Below are 19929 nucleotides of genomic sequence, written 5' to 3'. Positions count from 1 at the left end.
GCGGGGTCGCGTGTATGTGGAATGTCCCATTTGGTAAAATCAGAGGGGTGGTTGTTATGCCAGGTCACGCACCTAAATATATTTCGCAAGACAACACTATATGCAATATGCAGACAGGACAACACTGTACTTTCACACTAAAAGAAATAATTATTGTTATTTTATATAGAACAGCAATTTATGCCTTTAATATATTAGCTTAGAATTACTTTGTATGATTCGGCTCACCCAACATCTTAATGTTTAGACCGTAAATCCCTCACGCTTGCATTGTGGGTACTTTCAAAAATGGCGGCGCCCTGTTGGAAGTATGCTTGGCGACCGCTATGGCAAATTACTTCAGGACCAGGACGATTAAAAGCAGCAGTGCGATATGTTTCTTCCAGCGCTCAGAAAATCAAGATCGCAAGTCCACCGTCGCCATGGGTCCTACACGGCGCGGTGTGCTTACAGAGACTTCCGGTCATCTCTCAGGACCTGAGCCCGATTGAGGAGAAGTTCATGGAGCTCATGCGCCAGGTCATCTTCTAAAACCTCGTTTTAGAATGACAGCCGGAGCATATTGAGATTAAGTACAATGTAGCTGCCGAGAAGCTGCTAAATCCTCAGATAACATCTTTTCTTCTTATTTAATTCTATCTTACTGCTCTGTTTAAAGCGTGAAGCTTGTTATTTCAAAACCTATTCTAGTGCATGGTGTAGTGAAAAGGATGCTGCATCCACGCTCCACATAATGCACATGGAGCCATTTAGGATTCAGCTTTTCAGACCAAGCACCCAAATCCTGAGGATCACATAACTTTGTAATGAATACTAGAAACACAATTTGTCATTTTTTTAATGCAAGAAATATTTCAGGACTCGTAGTACAGATCAATACTCGATATTTATCCAATAGTAACAGAGCAGATTTGATGTGAAACTTCATGATGGTGAGATTGTACACAAATGCTGCTCATGTTGTACATCATGCTGTTTTCTAAACATTTGTCATGTTTAAATATTTAGCGAACAGTGCATAGTTCTGTCCAGATTTTAACCAACAGTAGCTTTATGTTGTAAAACGTTGCTGTGGGTCTTGTTGTAGATGGAGCTGGAGAGAAGCCTACTCTCAGACCACGAGCTGCGGCTGTTGGAGGACGCCGAGCGCATGAGCCGTAAACAGGATGCTGATTACGATTCGGATGATGAAGAGGCCTACGGAAGTCAAGAGATTGTCACAGCACAGGATTTGGAAGACATGTGGGAACAGAAATTCAAGCTTTTCCAAGCTGCTCCTAGGATGAAAGGTTTGGAGAATCTCTAATGAAATTAAAGGAATCTATTTTATTCAAAAATTAATTCAGAGTAGCAGTGAAATAGTCATGCGCCGATCCCATTTTCTAAATTAATGGTGGCAAATATCTACTGAAATCTAATCCACTTACATTTTACTTTAATAATTGCACATGCTTGACTGAGTCTCCTGATCTTTGCAATGAGAACACTCTGTTTGCCACTATACTCTAGTTCCTGGTGAACATGCTGATGAAACAATTTAGTCAAAAAATGAAAACTTCAGATTTTCCTCCAAATGTATTTGAATAGCCAGCAAGTTTCATGTTGGAGGTTTGCTTTTACATCAAAATTGAGCATTTTATATTAGGTAGATGAAGCATTTCAACAACATTTGGTAGATGAAAGGTATCAAATAACAGAGTAAGTTGATTTTTCCCCAATTTTTATTTGTGATCAGTTGAAGGTGAATTTTCAGACATCTTCTGAAGACAGACAGTGACTCGGCTCTTCACATAGCCTGGGGATATTATTTCCTCTGCTTTGGTGCCAGGACACAGAAGAATTTTTAGTTCTGTAGTGCACTATTGTCTTGGAAAAATGGCTCACTAATGCTATTTGTACTTACAAAAAAATCTCTCCATCTAAACATAAACTAAAATACACATCAAATTAATGTCAACTGTATGTATCAAATTCTACCTTAAAATAGCTGGTTTTAGCTCTGGAATGTCCTTTTGTCCCTTTTTTATAGACAATGGCGTGTCACAGGATCAGAAATCATTCCAGTCTCAAACAAAAAAAACACAATTCTTGGCTGATCGACTGGTGTGTTGATTTGATTTTTAAAATGAATCTATAATGTATTTATTTAATTAAACTTTTGGTATGATTGACACCAAGGTTTAAATTAAGTTTAGTGCTCATTATGAATTTGTTGATTTTGTTATTTGCAGGTTGTGACATTGTAATTTCCCTTAATTTTGTCACATTTTGGACTTTAAACAACAGTGAATGGTTTTAGCAAGAAGTGAATGAACTGATAGTGGAGAAGAGTACTGCAAGCCAATGTAAAATTTGAAGGGTTGTTTTTGGTGGCTTTTACTGGTGGTAGGCTGGGAATTACAAGTTGTTACCTCGCTTCGGACACAACATAATGTTATTAGCTGTGCGGTCAGGAACTGCTGGATGGCAGTGGCAAAGACTCAGTTGTATGGTGGATTTGTTTTAGATGATTATGCAGTAATGTGCTGCAAAGAGTGCTTTATATTTTCAGTATACTGTTGATCTGCTGCTGCTCAAACTGTTTGAGTGTATCAGAGAGGCAAAAAACACTATATTTAATCACTTAATCATTCCCTTAAACATTATCTGTTAAGTGTTAATTTGACACTTTCTTGTGGGCCTTTGTAATCTTTTTAGGTCAAACAATATTATCATTTTCCAGTCTATTGATTTGTTCATCTTCTGTTTTATTGGATAGAAAAAGACACTTGCGTTTTTGTAGCAAAGGGGCGGGGCTTCCAGGTGGTGTCATGTGTAGATTATTCTAGATTAATATTATGATTTGCTTATATCATGTTTTATTGTGGAGATAAAGACTGCTCTTTTAGTAATAAATTATGCTAGATGTCCTGCTTCTGTGCAAACGGCATTAAAGTTGGAAGGTCTGGAAATATTACAAGTGATTACTGTAGCAATGTAAAATCATGTAAAGATAATAATCATAGCTTACTGGAGTCTTTCACCTTACATTAATAGAGTTATGTAAATCCTGCCTTGCATATTTTTAATCCATAAGCAGTATGTCCTGATAAAATAGCAACGCTGTAATTGTTTTCTTCCTGAAATAATTTGAACTACAACAGTGTCACGGGCCACAGATGGATTTGTTCTTCTTCCCACGTTACACCCATTCAAAGGATAAATATTAGCGAGCACAACTTGCGCTAAGCGTGTCATACTGAGTCAGTGATCTCCAAACATTTTGTAGCTTCTGACACCACAGATGTGAGCTCGGCTGAGCGCTGCCTGGGAGACAGCTTGGTGCTGCTGGTGAAGCAGGATGTTGGCTCTCAGAAGGTTTGGCTTCTGCCTCAGCTGCCATGGGAGGCGGGAGAGACGCTGAGGCAGACCGCAGAGCGTGCCCTCGCCAGTCTGCCAGGTAATGTGCCCACTTCCCTTTACACCGTGTGTGCGCCAAGAGGAAGATTAAACTCCCTCGTTCATATGAACTTTAAAATGGGTTTTACTCATTCCAACAGCATCCAGATAATATATTCAGACTACAAACATTTGTGCCGGATCAAAAAAAGAAGGCAAAAAAAAAGTAATCCGATACACACGAGCTGCTTTAAACAGATGCACCGGTTTTAGGTGGTTAATCATACTAGCTCAGTTTTCTCTGATTCTGTAGTATATACTTCGCTAAAAATTAATTAACATAGTAATCAATGCTTCTTTATATAACTGGGACAATTACTTGCTAATTACACAATATTTATACACACATTTTCTCTTCAGGCATGTAAATACTTTCTGTTGCCTGATGCAACTGTAACCTGTTTCCCAGCAGCAGATGATGTGTAGGAGATGATTCACCTACACACACAAACTGTTTTGTTTACAAGTGTGTTAATTAGTCGCATGATTTCATTTACTACTTCTTTTACTTTTTTTTTTTTAGATTATTCATACATATATTAATGTATGTGTTTTCCGAACGTGTAATAAACCCAATACATGGGTTTCGGTTTATGTATCTAGTTTGTTTTGAAACTAAGCGAAACACAACTTTGGACTAATGCCAAAATTATAACCTTCAACCAATTTACCAGTTTGTTTATTAGTTTGTAGCTACACTCGTTGACCCTAAAATAGTGACTAGTTAAATTTAGATTTTCCCAGATTTAGACCTATATACAGCATTGTTTACTATTTCGTTTGGAACGTTTCAGCATTCAGATTTCGGTGTTTTCTGGGCAAATTCTGCTCCTGAAGTCTATATTTATGATTCCTTCATTTAACATCCCCTGAGCTACTTAGAGCTAGTAGAGGAATGGACTGACCTATAAGATAACATTAGGTTTTCTCAAAGGGAAATGGTGAGGGAAAGAAAGAAGGAAGAAAGGAAGACATAATTGAAGGATGATAGGAAGGAAGAATACAAGGAAAAAAAGCATTGAAGAAAGAAAGAAAGAAAGAATGAATTAAAGAAAGAAAGAAAGAAACAATGAATGAATTGAAGAAAGAATGAATGAATGAATTGAAGAAAGAAACAATGAATGAATTGAAGAAAGAATGAATGAATGAATTGAAGAAAGAATGAATGAATGAATTGAAGAAAGAATGAATGAATGAATTGAAGAAAGAATGAATGAATGAATTGAAGAAAGAATGAATGAATGAATTGAAGAAAGAATGAATGAATGAATTGAAGAAAGAATGAATGAATGAATTGAAGAAAGAATGAATGAATGAATTGAAGAAAGAATGAATGAATGAATTAAAGAAAGAATGAATGAATGAATTAAAGAAAGAATGAATGAATGAATTAAAGAAAGAATGAATGAATGAATTAAAGAAAGAATGAATGAATGAATTAAAGAAAGAATGAATGAATGAATTAAAGAAAGAATGAATGAATGAATTAAAGAAAGAAAGAATGAATGAATGAATGAATGAAAGAATGAATGAATGAATTGAAGAAAGAATGAATGAATGAATGAATGAATGAATGAATGAAAGAATGAATGAATGAAAGAATGAATGAATGAATGAAAGAATGAATGAATGAATGAATGAATGAAAGAATGAATGAATGAAAGAATGAATGAATGAATGAATGAATGAATGAATGAATGAATGAATGAATGAAAGAAAGAAAGAATGAATGAATGAATGAATGAATGAATTGAAGAAAGAAAGAATGAATGAATGAATTGAAGAATGAATTGAAGAAAGAAAGAAAGAATGAATTAAAGAAAGAAAGTAGGAAAGAAAGAAAGAATGAATGAATTGAAGAAAGAAAGAAAGAATGAATGAATTGAAGAAAGAATGAATGAATGAATGAATGAATGAATGAAAGAATGAAAGAATGAATGAATGAATGAATGAAAGAATGAAAGAATGAAAGAATGAATGAAAGAATGAAAGAATGAATGAATGAATGAAAGAATGAATGAATGAATGAATGAATGAATGAATGAATGAAAGAATGAATGAATGAATGAAAGAATGAATGAATGAATGAATGAATGAAAGAATGAATGAATGAATGAATGAATGAATGAATGAAAGAATGAATGAATGAATGAAAGAATGAAAGAATGAATGAAAGAATGAATGAATGAATGAAAGAATGAATGAATGAAAGAATGAATGAATGAATGAATGAATGAATGAAAGAAAGAATGAATGAATGAATGAATGAATGAATGAAAGAAAGAATGAATGAATGAATGAATGAATGAATTGAAGAAAGAAAGAATGAATGAATGAATTGAAGAATGAATTGAAGAAAGAAAGAAAGAATGAATTAAAGAAAGAAAGTAGGAAAGAAAGAAAGAATGAATGAATTGAAGAAAGAAAGAAAGAATGAATGAATTGAAGAAAGAAAGAGAATGAATTGAAGAAAGAAAGTAGGAAAGAGAAAGAAAGAATGAATGAATTGAAGAAAGAAAGAATGAATGAATTAAAGAAAGAAAGTAGGAAAGAAAGAAATAATGAATGAATGAATGAATTGAAGAAAGAAAGAATGAATGAATTAAAGAAAGAAAGTAGGAATGAAAGAAATAATGAATGAATGAATGAATTGAAGAAAGAAAGAAAGAAAGAAAGAAAGAAAAAGAATGAATTGAAGGAATAAAGTAGGAAAGAAAGAAATAATGAATGAATGAATGAATGAATTGAAGAAAGAAAGAATGAATGAATTGAAGAAAGAAAGAGAATGAATTGAAGAAAGAAGGTAGGAAAGAAAGAAAGAAAGAATGAATGAAAGAAAGAATGAATGAATTAAAGAAAGAAAGTAGGAAAGAAAGAAATAATGAATGAATGAATGAATTGAAGAAAGAAAGAGAAAGAAAGAAAGAAAGAAAATGAATGAATTGAAGGAAGAAAGAAAGAATGAATTAAAGAAAGTAGGAAAGAAAGAAATAATGAATGAATGAATGAATTGAAGAAAGAAAGAAAGAAAGAAAGAAAGAAAGAATGAATGAATGAATGAATGAATGAATGAATGAATGAATGAATGAATGAATGAAAGAAAGTAGGAAAGAAATAATGAATGAATGAATTGAAGAAAAAGTAGGAAAGAAAGAAAGAATGAATTAAAGAAAGAAAGAAAGAAAGAGAAAGAAAGAAAGAAAGAATGAATTAAAGAAAGAAAGTAGGAAAGAAAGAAATAATGAATGAATGAATGAATGAATTGAAGAAAGAAAGAAAGAAAGAATGAATTAAAGAAAGAGAGTATGAATTGAAGAAAGAAAGAAAGAAAAAATGAATGAATTAAAGAAAGAAAGTAGGAAAGAAAGAAATAATGAATGAATGCATGAATGAATGAATGAATGAATGAATGAAAGAAAGTAGGAAAGAAAGAATGAATGAATGAATTGAAGAAAGAAAGAGAATGAATTGAAGAAAGAAAACAGGAAAGAATGAATTGAAGAAAGAAAGAAAGAATGAATGAATGAATTGAAGAAAGAAAGAAAGAATGAATTAAAGAAAGAAAGTAGGAAAGAAAGAAATAATGAATGAATGAATGAATTGGAGAAAGAAAGAAAGAAAGAATGAATGAAAAAGTAGGAAAGAAATAATGAATGAATGAATTGAAGAAAGAAAGAGAATGAATTGAAGAAAAAGTAGGAAAGAAAGAAAGAATGAATTGAAGAAAGAAAGAAAGAAAGAAAAAGAAAGAAAGAAAGTAGGAAAGAAAGAAATAATGAATGAATGAATGAATTGAAGAAAGAAAGAAAGAATGAATTAAAGAAAGAAAGAGAGTATGAATTGAAGAAAGAAAGAAAGAAAGAAAGAAAGAAAGAATGAATTAAAGAAAGAAAGTAGGAAAGAAAGAAATAATGAATGAATGAATGAATTGAAGAAAGAAAGAAAGAAAGAAAGAAAGAAAGAAAGAATGAATGAATGAAAGAAAGAAAGTAGGAAAGAAAGAATGAATGAATGAATTGAAGAAAGAAAGAGAATGAATTGAAGAAAGCAAATAGGAAAGAAAGAAAGAATGAATTGAAGAAAGAAAGAAAGAAAGAAAGAATGAAAGAATGAATGAATGAATGAATGAATGAATGAATGAATGAATGAAAGAAAGAATGAATGAATGAATGAATTGAAGAAAGAAAGAATGAATGAATGAATTGAAGAATGAATTGAAGAAAGAAAGAAAGAAAGAGAAAGAAAGAATGAATTAAAGAAAGAAAGTAGGAAAGAAAGAAAGAATGAATGAATTGAAGAAAGAAAGAAAGAAAGAAAGAAAGAATGAATGAATTGAAGAAAGAAAGAGAATGAATTGAAGAAAGAAAGTAGGAAAGAAAGAAAGAATGAATGAATTGAAGAAAGAAAGAATGAATGAATTAAAGAAAGAAAGTAGGAAAGAAAGAAATAATGAATGAATGAATGAATTGAAGAAAGAAAGAATGAATGAATTAAAGAGAGTATGAATTGAAGAAAGAAAGAAAGAAAGAAAGAGAAAGAAAGAAAGAAAGAAAGAAAGAAAGAAAGAAAAAGAATGAATTAAAGAAAAAGAAAGAATGAATTGAAGGAATAAAGTAGGAAAGAAAGAAAGAAAGAATGAATGAATGAATGAATGAATGAATGAATGAATGAATTGAAGAAAGAAAGAATGAATGAATTGAAGAAAGAAAGAGAATGAATTGAAGAAAGAAGGTAGGAAAGAAAGAAAGAAAGAAAGAATGAATGAATGAATGAATTGAAGAAAGAAAGAGAAAGAAAGAAAGAAAGAAAGAAAGAAAGAATGAATTGAAGGAAGAAAGAAAGAATGAATTAAAGAAAGAAAGTAGGAAAGAAAGAAATAATGAATGAATGAATTGAAGAAAGAAAGAGAAAGAAAGAATGAATGAATGAATGAATGAATGAAAGAAAGTAGGAAAGAAATAATGAATGAATGAATTGAAGAAAGAAAGAGAATGAATTGAAGAAAAAGTAGGAAAGAAAGAAAGAATGAATTAAAGAAAGAAAGAAAGAAAGAAAGAGAAAGAAAGAAAGAAAGAATGAATTAAAGAAAGTAGGAAAGAAAGAAATAATGAATGAATGAATGAATGAATTGAAGAAAGAAAGAAAGAATGAATTAAAGAAAGAGAGTATGAATTGAAGAAAGAAAGAAAGAAAAAATGAATGAATTAAAGAAAGAAAGTAGGAAAGAAAGAAATAATGAATGAATGAATGAATGAATGAAAGAAAGTAGGAAAGAAAGAATGAATGAATGAATTGAAGAAAGAAAGAGAATGAATTGAAGAAAGAAAACAGGAAAGAATGAATTGAAGAAAGAAAGAAAGAATGAATGAATGAATTGAAGAAAGAAAGAAAGAAAGAATGAATTAAAGAAAGAAAGTAGGAAAGAAAGAAATAATGAATGAATGAATGAATTGGAGAAAGAAAGAAAGAATGAATGAATGAATGAAAAAGTAGGAAAGAAATAATGAATGAATGAATTGAAGAAAGAAAGAGAATGAATTGAAGAAAAAGTAGGAAAGAAAGAAAGAATGAATTGAAGAAAGAAAGAAAGAAAGAAAGAAAGAAAGAAAGAGAAAGAAAGAAAGAAAGAAAGAAAGAATGAATTAAAGAAAGAAAGTAGGAAAGAAAGAAATAATGAATGAATGAATGAATTGAAGAAAGAAAGAAAGAAAGAAAGAAAGAAAGAAAGAAAGAAAGAAAGAAAGAAAGAAAGAAAGAATGAATGAATGAATGAATGAAAGAAAGAAAGTAGGAAAGAAAGAAATAATGAATGAATGAATTGAAGAAAGAAAGAAAGAAAGAAAGAAAGAAAGAAAGAAAGAAAGAATGAATGAATGAATGAAAGAAAGAAAGTAGGAAAGAAAGAATGAATGAATGAATTGAAGAAAGAGAGAATGAATTGAAGAAAGCAAATAGGAAAGAAAGAAAGAATGAATTGAAGAAAGAAAGAAAGAATGAATGAATGAATGAATGAATGAATGAATGAATGAATGAATGAATTGAAGAAAGAAAGAATGAATGAATTAAAGAAAGAGAGTATGAATTGAAGAAAGAAAGAAAGAATGAATTGAAGGAAGAAAGAAAGGAAGAAAAAGAGAGAATGAATTGGAAGGAAGGAAGGAAGGAAGGAAGGAATTGAAGAAAGAATGAATGAATGAATTGAAGAAAGAATGAATGAATGAATTGAAGAAAGAATGAATGAATTGAAGAAAGAATGAATGAATGAATGAATTGAAGAAAGAATGAATGAATGAATTGGAGAAAGAATGAATGAATTGAAGAAAGAATGAATGAATGAATGAATTGAAGAAAGAATGAATGAATGAATTGGAGAAAGAATGAATGAATGAATTGAAGAAAGAATGAATGAATTGAAGAAAGAATGAATGAATGAATGAATTGAAGAAAGAATGAATGAATGAATTGAAGAAAGAAAGAAAGAAAGAAAGAAAGAAAGAAAGAAAGAATTGAAAGAAAGAAAGAAAGAGACTGAATTGAAGAAGAAGAATTGAAGGAAGATCATGCTCACTAACACAGCCGTGTGAAATACTCAGAGAAGCTTGAAATGATTAAAAATTACTGCTGATTTTTTTTTTGCAAATTTGGTTCAGGCCACAGTGTAAATATCACGATGTGCATTCAGCTGAAGCCTGTATAGATTTCTGTGCGTCAAACATGAATACACCTCTCATGGAAAGTAATTACATATGTTTTCACTGGTATGAGGTTTAACTGGGAATTCGGTGCTTGCAGTTTCTCCAGTTGAAGTAATTTTCCACAAAAATCTCTACAAGATGCATCATAGGTTTTTAAAAAAAAAAAAGCTGCAGCAAAATCCAGCATTTTGGCCAACAATCACCCAAAAAAACCCAAAAAAAACCCTGGAGTGACTGAATAATAATAATAATAATAATAATAATAATAATAATAATAATAATAATAATAATAATAATGTAAAATTTGTATGTATGTGTGTATATATAAATACAATATTTATTGCTTTGGTTTGTTTGTTTCTGCACTCAGGCACAAAATTGAACGCAACCTTCCTCGGCAACACCCCTTGTGGATTTTACAAATACAAATTCCCCAAAAGCATCCGGACCGAGAACAGAATAGGAGCCAAGGTGTTTTTCTTCAAAGCCATGCTCTCTGGTAGCGACAATCTGCCACAGAAGAAAGACTCCTGCGTGTGGGTGAGAAAGGATGAGCTCCAGGATTATCTCGTGCCAGAATACCTGAAACAGGTCAAGCGATTTATTTTGAATCTGTGACATGCTGAGACACTGGACCTCACGTAGAAATGTCATACACATTTATGTAAGACACTTGCTCTGACTCGGTGTAGTGGGATTGTGTCAGATCAGATGCCTCGTCTCTGCTGATCAGAAAAAAAATGTTCATTTTTTTTTTTTTTTGGAGCTCCATTTCCATGCCATAATCAGTTAGGGCTCTGTGACCAAGCGTGACATAGCTGACTAAATAAATCTAGATTTCCAGATGAGTTGATTAAATGAATCAGGTGTGATGGACACTGTGTGTGTTGGAGTGTGGCGAAGGTCTTGAGCTTGATTGAATTCTGTTCCAGTTCCACAACCACAGATGAGACATAAGTCCAAACTTTCATGTGCATTTAAACATAATAATCCCATATTTTCTAATGTTTGAAATTTGTTCACTTGTATTTCTTTGTCATGTCTTGAAAAATAAATTTGTTGTTTATTTTATTGTTGTTGTTTTTTTTGTTTTTTTTTTAAATAACCCAGCCCTCATGAATATGACCCTCAGCCTGTCCCATTGACTCAGTCCACCTTTTTAGATTTTATAATGTTTTATTGTTATTTTTGTGTCACTGCTTATCAATATTAATAATACTGATGGAAATGGAGCACCTATAACCTTTCTCCCATGCTTCTCTTAAGGTCAGGTAATGGAGACGTAAACAGGAGATGTAATTTTGATTAAATTCAATCACGATTTCTTTTCACCTTGTTTCCCACAGCTCAGACCATAAACAACATCTCTGTAACGAATATATGAATTCTTAAAAAGTGTGTCATGCTGAATGTCGCTGTTTTTGAATTCTTGAAAAAAGTAAAAGGAAAACGCAAGTTGACAATGAAAAAAATGTTTTTGTGCCTATAACATTCATTGATACTTGATATAAACACATGCACAATATGGACAAAATTTTGTGGACACTTTACCATCATACCCATACAGTAACCTAACAGTTGCTATTCAGTTGGTGTTCTCTCCACTGGAGCTAATGAGCCTTGCTTACTGTCCGTGTTCCAGCATGACAGTGCCACTGTGCACAAAGTGAGGTCCATGTGGATTGCCAAGGTTGGTGTGGAAGAACTCAAGTGGCCTGAACAGATGCTTTTCTGCTCAGCATGGCTTCCTGTAGCCTTCCTGTCAGCTCAGTCTGGCCATTCTCCTTTTGCATCTCTTAGGTATTTCCATGTCGCTCACTAGATGTTTTTTTTTTCCATTCTATGTAAACTCTAGAGACACTAGTGAGTGAAAATCCCCGAGAGATCAATCTTTCAGAAAATACTCAGACCAGCCTGTCTCACACCAACAACTAAAATAACAATCTAAATATTTATAGGCCTGAATGTATATGTAGAATAAAACCTTGTGATTTGCTCACACCGTGAATATAACAGAAGCAGACATAAGCCTAATCTGTTTGGTTTGAAATCAGATACTGGCTGTCAAAATGTCAGTCATGCTCCTGCACCACAGTCAGAATCCATCCATTTTTTTTGTGCTGCCTATTCTTACACAGGATGCCAAACCATCCCAGAGCACACACTCATACACCACGAACAATTTAGAGATGCCAATCAGCCAACAATGGAGTGGAGTACCCAGAAGAAACCCCTGAAGCATGGGGAGAGCATACAAAAGGCGCACACACAGGGCAGGGAGGGAGACGAAACCCTAACCTCGAAGTTGCAAAGCAAAATTGGCTTCCACCTACCAAGAGTATGGAATCTTAAATGCATTTATTTTCTTTCTTTCCCATTTGGGGCTTACCAGAATCTAAACAATACAGACGGAACATATAAATGTCAAAGTTGTCAAATTTTCACCATATAAAGGGGTTCAAGTTTTTCTCCCAAATGTTTATGCTCTCCCTCAAGGGAAGAGTCAGATGTTCTTGAACATGTGATTGATATAATCTGCTTCCTCTAGAAAACCCCACTGGGAGGCAGTAGTGAGTTGCAGAATTAAGGAAAAGCATTTTGAGGACATAAGAGTGATATTCTATTATGCCTTACCACCCAGACAGTAAATTCCTCCCTCATCAAACAACTAGAGAACATGCTTTTAATATAGCTCACTCCAAAGCATCAAACACTCAATGGCTTTTACGCTGAGTGTGCACAAACAGGGATTAGTCAAGCTATGACTTATTGGACAATTGGATTGTGTAGGTGTCAGAAACTGGAGCTTGACATATTTTACACAGTGTTCCGGGACAGGCTGTTCTAGTATATATTAAATATACGTTTTCACAACCACACACAAACAATAAAACAGTATGTTATGATTTGTGACAGTCTTTGTGTGTGTGCATGCGAGTGTGTGCGTGTGACAGATAAGTTTGATATAGCACCTGTGTGTAGGAACATCATTCCGAACTCCAATATCTCCATTTTCCACTGAGGTTTTTCACTCATAAATTGCCAAAACCACAATGGAGCAGGCAGTCGACAACAGAAAAACACACCCGAGTGCCCTCTGGTTTTAATGCAGCCATATTCAGGAATTAAATAAACAAGTCCAAGGTCAAAGACTTAGTCAATAAAATCAACTGCAGTCTGATGTAAGAATTCAGGAGGAGGAGGCAGGGCTAAACAATTCTTGATGAAAATAGGAATAGTGAATTTTAGGCTTTGGAGTGATCTTGAATTTCTGACCAATATTATATTTATTGCATTCCGAAATTAACAGACTGTGGTAGCTAAATCTTCCTAGCAGATGTTTATGAATGACGGCTCATCTGCATTTTGCATGAATTACTGATTTATTGGCACGTTTGTACTGCAAGAGCCTAAATCCAGAGCACAAAAATAAGCACCATGTGCAGCCATGACTCACTACATTCGTTCATTTCATACTTTTAGTCATCATTTGTCTGTGGGAATTTCATTTTCAGTACACAATATTAAACATTTGCTTGGGACAAATCTGTTCCTTCCTACAACAAGGAAGCATTTTTTGTTACTCGTGCCCAAAAATCTGCTTTTGTATCTCTCTCTCTTTTTTTTTTTTTTGTAGACACACCAACCTCCAGGTGCATGTGTGCGTTCATGGTACAACGGCTATGGGTGTTGGTTATCACAGCAAATAAGAAGAAATAGATGGATGCTTTTCATGAATTAAATTGCACTGAGAATTGAATTATCATAAAAAGATTATGATTTGAATATCATTTTTATTTCTAGTGCCAGGTAGAGGTTAGACTGAAGGTACTTTGAATCCCAGAAGGTTTTCTTTATGAATTGGCAAAAGTTTAAATGATTTGTATTACTTCCACCTTGTACTTGATTTCACTTCTGGCCCTTAAACACCCAGCTGACTGTCACCTTCAGTTTTTGCGATATTGAGTCCCACACCACTGGCAATAACACTATAGTCCGTGTCAGTGCACTTCAGCATCAGCTGAATCAGCATCAGAGGCAAGTGATAAGAAAGTTTCTGTCCATGTTAAGTCAGGTCATTCATGTCAGGTGAATGAGGGGTACGTTGGCTAGATTGGTTGACTTACCCTTCCAAAACTGCATACAACGTCACTAAATAAACATACAGTATCTATGGTCACTATAGGTTTAATGCTATAGTATGTGACTCAGGAAGTAGACTTTGTCCTTTAGGGAAACTGAGGTCTTCCAAGTGTCTTTTCTGCCTTATGAATACAGACTAATGCCACCTCCTGGTATGGAGTAATTATTTTTTTTCCCTGACTAGTACAGATCGTTCATCATCAGTCTTTGGGAAGCTCCTGTTGTGTAACTGATGACCCACTGTTGTCTTCTGTGGCGAGGCAACAGGAACTCATCTGTCAGCCATGTATAGAGCTAGTTCATTATGGTTCTGTGCTAGCATCTGGAAGGTTTTAAGTTCGACTTTCAGAACTACCAGAGAGCCATTGTTGGACTCTTAAACAAGGAAACAAGCAAGCCGGTGCTTAGTTCTCTTCTTGGGTATTTGCCAAAATGGGTAGCATTTTAAATTTAATCAAACATTTTAAGGTAAGATCTGCATTAAATAAGCCATAAGAGCTCATAACTTCTGCCACAGATTCATAAATTTTGTCAAGGACTCATCACTTTTGTAATTTTAAATACAGAGTAAAAATTCAGTGTAGTGTAGTTTAAAGCCAGTTTCTGGAGGCATACAGAAAACTTTGCTGGAATGCAAATTTAATTAAAAAGTAAAACAATAAAAAATAATAATATATGACATAAAATGTATATTTGTCAGCCATTTATCTACATTAAGGCCATTCAACAAAAAGTTTAGAAAATGTTTCTTTAGACAGAAATGCTAAGTGTATTTCATTGTGACATTATTGTGGCTATATTGGAAAAAATCAGAACATCAGAGTCAGTAAAGCTTCCATTAACAAGTCTTAAGTGAACAAAGTTGTTCCATTGCCTGGACCCCGGTTTGATTGAGGGTCCAAGCACTGGCTTGTTTGCTTGCTTGTTTGTTCGCTAGCTGGATTTCTTTCTATTCTTATACACTGCTCATATGATGTATGTGGTTAAAGAGAATTGGTGAATGAAAACACTTGGCTTTAATTTCCCATTAGGCCGGACGCAAAAAATGCTGAAAATCCAGTTATAAGATCTCTTATATATAAAACATGTCCCTGGTTCTGTACACACAGCTACTGCAGTCTTTGCGCTGTCCACCATCTTTGATGTTTTTAATCAGTTCCTGACCCAACTGTGAAGGAGCTTAGCATTCACCATGTTTAAAGTAAATGCAGTTTTCCTTCTGACATGAATTTCTATCTAGGGCATATTGTTAATGAAAATCTTGACAATCTGCTACAAAATGGGATCACCAGAGTGATGTATCTGGTGAACATAAAGTCTTAGATATAAGAAGATTTCTTTGATGTGGTAGTAATAGCTACTCTATGGCCAAAAGTCTGTGGACAGCTGCCCATCACACCCGCATGTGTTTTTTGAGCATCCCATACCAGACTTAGTCCCTCCACTCTTCTTGCAAGGCTTTCCAGTAGATTTTGCAGCTTGTTTATTTAAACAGAAGAGCGCTAGTGAGTTCAGGCACTGATGTTGGACACAGAGGACTAGGGCCATCAGCATTCCAGCTGATCCCAAATATTTTCAGTTGCCTTGAGGTCAGGGCCCTGTTCAAGCTCATGTTCTTCCATGACAGCCTCGGCAAACCATGTCTTAGTCCCTGACCCAGTGAACCAGCATCAAAGTATTCATTGATAGAGACTTCAAGGCACTTCCATAAGTCTCCTTTGGATCAGGGCGTCTGCCAAATATAAATGTAAATGTCTTCATGGACCTCGCTTTGTGCACAGGGGCAATGTCATGCTGGAACATGCTTGGACTAGACCCCTATGTTCCAGTGAAGATAACTGTAGAAAATTGTAATGTTACAGCAAACAAAAAAGATTTCCTATACAGTAGTTTGCTTCTGACTTTTTTGGCAACGGTTTTCGAGAAGAAACACAACACAACTGTGATGGTCAGGCATCCACAAACTATATTTGGCCGTATAATGTATGTTCCACACTCTGTCAGTTATAGCAGCACTATCCAAATGTGGATGTCTGTAAGCTTATGTATGCAGATGAGTGCAATTTCCTCTAAGTGTGTTTATCTGTGCTGTAACATAGCATGACCAGCAGTTTGTAGCATGCCTCCCCAGTTGCGAGCTGTAGTGTGAAAGCTGAGAGCTGGTTAGGAACTGGAAAATTGGAACAAAATAGGATAAAAATACATGAACGTGGATTCAAAATTTGATTTGAATATTTTGAATATGAACCTATTCTGCTATTTTATTCAATTATTTTCATAGCTTACGTAAGATTCCCTTAAAATTTCTGGCAATTCTAGCACAAATCAAATTTCAGACACCAAACATGTCCAAGACAATCAACTGGCAATTTATTTTGGAAAAATTATATGCATTTGCTTCTTGACCAAAACAGTGGTAACAGTATCTTTTATAGGCCAGACTGGTCCACTAATGGATGTCTTAGGCCAGTCTGTGCTCAACAGGAAGCCATCCTTTCCATCTAATAAGACCACAGCCAACTGTACCCTCATGGTTTCCTGGTCACAGATGGCTGTAGCATTACACACAGCAGGTTTATGACTGGCCCCTCTTGGTTTGTAGAGACAAAGCAGCTCTGTTGTGGTTTGCATGCAACTATGATAAATTCTTCATTGATTTCCGTCTCTACAATCTGCTGTACAAGGCAGGTATAAGCTATCAGTGGTGCTTATGAGCTTTGTAAGGATTTTTGACATTAGCCTAATAGAATTCTGAAATTTAATATTATCCAGTGTATGAAATTTCTTTATTATATCTGCAGTAATCTCAATTGCCAGCTTATAAGATACAGCTACCAAATGGTTCCCTTTGTCTGTATACAGTTGTCTACAGTTCCTATACACAGTTTTAAAGTGAGCACCATATAGTTGACATATATGTATCTTTCGTGTGACCTGGCCAAGATTCATTTATAAGGTGTAAAATAAATCACTTTTAGACCAGTGATGTCCTTGAGATACCAAGACCACATCCTTCATTCATCCATCTTCTCAGGGTCACATGCTATCTGGAGGTATCCTGGGAATCCTGGGTGTAAGGTGTGAGGGAATATACCTTGGATAGGACACGAGTCAATTGCAAGTCACCTTGCACACATTCACACTAATTTAGAGACAGCTTGGTGTCACCCTTTCCAGTATCTATGAAATCAGTCAAGTTGGTGTTTATGTAGAGAAATACTGTACATCACTTGTTAGAGATGTAAGCACTATGTACTTTGACCAGAATCCCCTTTCAAATTAAATTCAATGATGGCCTCGGCTCATAAACACCGTAAAGCCTGAAAGCTTACTTTCTAATTGAGAGGTAAACCAAAGCATTATAGGTCTTAAGAGGCAAGTAAATGGTCCCGGAATGTAATAAATGGGCTATGAGGTTGCACTATTCTGCACTTTAAAAACCACAGGTGCTGAAATCAGCAGGATGAGATCAAGTGGGGCTACTGAGAGACTACAGCAATTAGCTGACCGGTAAACCAATCCACTCTCATCCTTATGTTCCTTGCTATGGTGTCTGAGAGCAATGTGTTTTTTTAACATCATTATCTATTCCATATATTAGAAACACAGTAGGAACATAATCGGATTCTCAGTTCAGATCAGAGCCTTGATTCATTTTAAAGAGAAATACCTGCTGTTGTTTTAGAAGTAAGATTTCCACTGCTATGATTAAAAAAGTGAATGAACCTTTTGTCCATTTCATGTCATGTCCAATTCAAGACTCATATTTACAATATTTATTCATTCATCATTTTCAGTAACTGATTTATCCTAGGCAGGGTTGGTGTAGATCCGGAGCTTAGCTCAGTGGAACACTGGGGTGTAAAGCAGGAATACATGCTGTATTCCTCCAACTCAGCACAGGGCATCATGCACAGACACAATCATACACTCATTTACACCTAAGGGCAATTTAGAGTCAGTCAAGCAAATGCTACTTGCAATGCCAACATCATCACTCTCAAACATGTTCTATATATCATATGTATACAGGTATGTAGTATACTTTTCTCCATGTTGTATTGTAATGATCAGAATTGGTGTTTTGGAGATGGTGTTGTCTTTAAAATAGCTTATACTGTAGTTCAGATGGGTTGAGATCTGATAACGATATGAGATGAAGGTATAGCATATAACTGACATAATTTTTGCCTTAAGTGATGTCTTTTGCCCGGAATATGAGTCATCCTGAAAAGAGACCACTCCCATCAAGATATAACTGTTTCATCATAAGATAAAGTCATCGTTCAAAATAACTTTGTGTTGAATTGAATGATACAACCTTCTGGACCCATTTCACTTTGGAAATGGAGATAAATGAATCCAAGAAAATGCTTCCACAACTTAACAGAACCACTGGGTTTTCTAATTTGTCGACCTTCTGTGTATTCTTGAAAGTGTAGTAGTAGTTTTGGGTTCAAGACCACCTTAGCTGAGACCGAGTCAACAAGAACAAGATCATAGTTAAATGAGTTGTAGTATGTTTGTTGTAGTATTCTGGTTGTAGTATCTTCTTAACCTGACATGAAATTTCTCTTTAAAATAGGTATTATGATTTTGTACAAATAGTACACAGGACATATATAGGATGTTAAGCATAGGTCATTCTTCTAGCAGGTGCTGCAGGGTAATCCTCTTTTATATCATTGCTTTGGGGGATTTAGGAAGCATATGTTAGTTAAATGAAATATACAAGTTTGCTAAATAAACAAAAGATATATTTTTCTTCGAAAGAACTGCATCAGCATATGTAAAGAAAGCATCTTTCCTTTGATTCAAGTCTTAGCAGGCAAATAAAATGCATCAAAACTTGCTCGTCACTAGCTCGTACACAGTCCTGAGATCAAATAAAGCTGTGCATTACAAGTTCTTGTGCTATATTATTTTGAACACTTGAAATGCGCTACACAACTCTACGCTCAGAGATACACATTTACATTTTGTACTGTAAAAGGGATATTACAAAACACTTGTTCATGGAAATGATGTTATGGTCTTTATAGGTTGAGATTGAGTTTTTGACACGAAATAAACACCAGTCTCTAGTACCACAACATTACATACTATTCAATTTTATTTGCATAGCACTTTAAACAATAGACATTGTCACAAAGCAGCTTTATAGAAATATATTAGAATTTATCCTTTTCAAATTTATTCCTAATGAGCAAGCCAGAGGCAACAGTGGCAAGGAAATCTAGGACAAAACCTTGAGAGAAACCAGACTCAAAAGGGAACACATCCTCAACTGGGTGATAGAGTAGCTTTATAAAAAATGAATTGAACTGAATACTTTTCTGTTATCCCTGAAGGGCATCTAGCATGAAACCTATGCCAAAATCATATATGGGGATCAGATGATCATTGCAGCCACCCTGAAAAGCAAGCAGCTGAAGGACTACAATAATAACAACAACAACTACTACAACTTTTATATTATCCCCATTTTACTCAGTATCACATAATGGAAAATCAGTGAAATTGATTGAGGGTTGCCAAGCATCCATCAATCACGATGGCTTAAGCATGATCTGCACCCTTGGTGAAAATGAAAATGCAACACTTGCAATTGGTGAAACAGACTGTGCAGGTCTAACACAATCATGGTTCAGCC

At 34.4% G+C, this 19929-nt stretch overlaps 1 protein-coding gene across 1 annotated transcript; it reads left to right on the top strand.

The window, feature by feature from the left end:
* The first annotated feature begins 81 nt into the window (after nt 1–81).
* On the top strand, nt 82–11204 carry mrpl46 (mitochondrial ribosomal protein L46). The gene is made up of 4 exons (XM_058401390.1): nt 82–519; nt 1088–1289; nt 3269–3439; nt 10504–11204. The coding sequence occupies exons 1-4, from the start codon at nt 289–291 to the stop codon at nt 10749–10751; spliced, it is 852 nt and encodes a 283-aa protein (XP_058257373.1). The 5' UTR covers nt 82–288; the 3' UTR covers nt 10752–11204.
* Nucleotides 11205–19929: the final 8725 nt, after the last annotated feature.

Source organism: Hemibagrus wyckioides, linkage group LG10 (assembly GCF_019097595.1).
Source record: "Hemibagrus wyckioides isolate EC202008001 linkage group LG10, SWU_Hwy_1.0, whole genome shotgun sequence".
Taxonomy (NCBI): domain Eukaryota; kingdom Metazoa; phylum Chordata; class Actinopteri; order Siluriformes; family Bagridae; genus Hemibagrus; species Hemibagrus wyckioides.
Note: the sequence above shows the minus strand (reverse complement) of the source record. Positions and strands in the feature narration are given on the sequence as shown.

Bases quoted from the DNA above. Each gene is read 5' to 3' on its own strand.
- mrpl46 (XM_058401390.1), top strand. From the start codon at position 289: ATGGCGGCGCCCTGTTGGAAGTATGCTTGGCGACCGCTATGGCAAATT. The intron at 520-1,087 runs GTCATCTTCTAA...GTCTTGTTGTAG, and splicing joins TCATGGAGCTCATGCGCCAG to ATGGAGCTGGAGAGAAGCCT. The intron at 1,290-3,268 runs GTTTGGAGAATC...AACATTTTGTAG, and splicing joins AGCTGCTCCTAGGATGAAAG to CTTCTGACACCACAGATGTG.